Source organism: Mastomys coucha, unplaced genomic scaffold, assembly GCF_008632895.1.
Source record: "Mastomys coucha isolate ucsf_1 unplaced genomic scaffold, UCSF_Mcou_1 pScaffold5, whole genome shotgun sequence".
Taxonomy (NCBI): Eukaryota; Metazoa; Chordata; class Mammalia; order Rodentia; family Muridae; genus Mastomys; species Mastomys coucha.
In genome coordinates, this window is record NW_022196911.1 from 94,124,847 (window position 1) to 94,127,250 (window position 2,404).

General features: G+C 42.2%; 1 protein-coding gene across 2 annotated transcripts in view; it reads right to left on the bottom strand.

The window, feature by feature from the left end:
- Positions 1–836: 836 nt before the first annotated feature.
- The window catches only part of Med1 (mediator complex subunit 1), a 41,721-nt gene continuing 40,153 nt past the window's right edge, over positions 837–2,404 (bottom strand). The window contains exon 17 of one of the 2 annotated variants that reach the window (XM_031350709.1): positions 837–2,404. This exon is cut by the window's right edge and continues 4,715 nt beyond it. Coding sequence is in view for 1 of the 2 variants with exons in the window: in XM_031350713.1 (XP_031206573.1) it covers positions 1,757–1,787 (31 nt within the window). In the remaining variant the exon portion in view is untranslated. The other variant, XM_031350713.1, reaches the window with a different exon arrangement.

Sequence of the window (2,404 nt, forward strand, 5' to 3'; positions counted from 1 at the left end):
TCCCCCCCCCCCCATATTGTTTACAAAGCCTGTTCTGGTCGTTTCGAACTCAAGAGATCAGCCTGCCTCTGCCTCCAGTTCTGCCATTAAAGGCACTTGTCACATCTGAGCGAACTTCCTTTTTTTTTCCCCCTGAAGAGGCATTCCTAAACAAACTACCGTTAAAAAACTTAGTTCTTGGACCCACAAAAACCTAGGTCCACATGTGACATTCTCTTTGAGTACCACATGCTTTTAAGCATCTACTTCAGACAGTGAAGAAATTCGAAGTTTAGTGGCACCCAGAAGCTGTTTCTCCCAGCAAGAATCACTGAAGCTTTAACTGCAAGTCAGGAAAAGGTGAGAAAAGATGGCACAGAGACACGTATGGGAAAGCAAAACAACATCCAGTCTCATCAGTCTACCAACTGTGCTGTGGGCCCATTTAGAATAGTACTTAGTGAAACTGTTGGCTTCTAATTAATTTGGATTTTTGAGAGGCTTAACAAATGGAAATACTCAAAGATTTTACAATGGTGTAATCCCACCAGGTAATCCCAACCTGTAATGTCGCTTAAGGACTGCTTAAGGACTGGGCTCCCTAGAGACATTGTCTTAAAGCTACAAATCACAAACAACAAAAGCCTATAGCCAGCACTTGGGAAGGGAATGCAGGAAGATACTGAGTTTTTAAGGTCAGGCTGAGCAACACAAGTTAAAAGTTTGGTTGGGCTATATGAAACCTAGTCTCAAAAAAACAGCCTGGCCTGGTCTCCACAGTGAGTCCCAGGCCAGCTAGGGCAGCAGAGTGAGAATCTGTCTTAAAAAAACAAAACAACAAAAAACACAGAGGCACATTTCTTTTTATCAAAGAAATTTATTTGCATGTAAAGAAAGTCTTATTTTTGTGTTGTTTTAGGGGGGAAAATCCCACAGATTTTGTCCCACTTTCATAAAATGAAAAAAAATATTTACAGAACAGCCATACATACAGAAAATCAAATTAGAAATGCCTTTAAGAAAACACCCTTCCCACTGCTCCTGATGTACATTTTTAAACTCAAATTTTAAATCTCAGCTCCATAGCTGAACATTTCCCCAACCTTGTTTCTAAGATAATACTTCCTGTCCCTCCAAAACTTAACTCCAAGACAAATAATTGGGGGACAGGGCTAAAGATAAAGATAAAATAGAACACAAGATTACCCAGGGATTATGTTTTCTATACTGACATCTGCTATGACCAATGAGGACACTATGTGACTCACTGGCTCTTCTGAAAATTCATGATATGTTGCTGTTACAGATTTTCAGGCCTTGGCCTGACAAAAGGAAAATCCAATTCAAGAGTTATCAGCCTCAAGCTGGCTTTGGCAATTATATCAGGGCCCCTCTTTACCTCGAGAATACTTGTTTTAAGATACACTGAAATATTCTTGTACATCAGAGCAGATTTTGTCCAAGACCCTTAACATGAAGCCCAAAGACAGAAGAATTGGGTCAAACTAAAAATACATAAACTCCAGCAGCAGCAAATAGGTAGAAGTTGACTTCATGTCCTTGCCGTCTTTTCAAACAGGAGAGAGTACACCTGGATGGGAGGGAGGTGTCCCAGGCTTGGTTTACTCTGCCTCTTCTCCTCCACCCTGTGGAGAAATGCTGTGCTCCCTGGTTCCCAGGCAGGGTGAAGCAGTTTAGCCCCGGCTCCCTGTTAAGCAAGTTCAGATGCTGGGTCATTGTGTGGGGTGTGCCCATCAGCAATTCAGGGGCTTATCCTTCATCCAGATCCTAACTCGGGATTCTTTGATCTGGGATGAAGACAGAAAGAGAGAAAAAGCTTCCCAGTTTACTGATTTTGGTATTTGTTGACTCTGCTTGGGGGGCCTGAGCCCCTTATACTATGCAGTACATTTCCCCATGAGATTGTCCCCACCCACAACAAAATGAAACCCCATATAACCTTAACTTTCCTGCAGAAACTAGGAGGATAGGATTCAGAACCAGGTGGCAACTTTCTAGAAATCCAACCTGGCTTTATCTGAGACACCGCACGGCTACTATGTCAGCACCACAAGAGAAAGCACTCCACTACACCCTGCCCATGTCGTCGCGAGTGTCACCCAAGACACCAGGCTCTGATAGGGGAACAGATAACTTTTCTTGCTCCACTTTCCAATATTTTGTTTCCTATTTATTGCCTTGGGACACAGAAATGGCAGAGTTGTTGAGAACCAATGACCAGAAAAGGGAGAACGCCAAAAAATAAAAAAAATAATAAAAAAAGAGAAATAGTCAGGAAAGAAAGCCACAGTAGATTTTCCAAGTCTATGCTAACTCCAACCTGCAGAGCGTTGGATGTAGAAATCGTCCATATCTGATGAAGTCACTCCACTTATAACACACACAAACATGAATCACCTGGCTT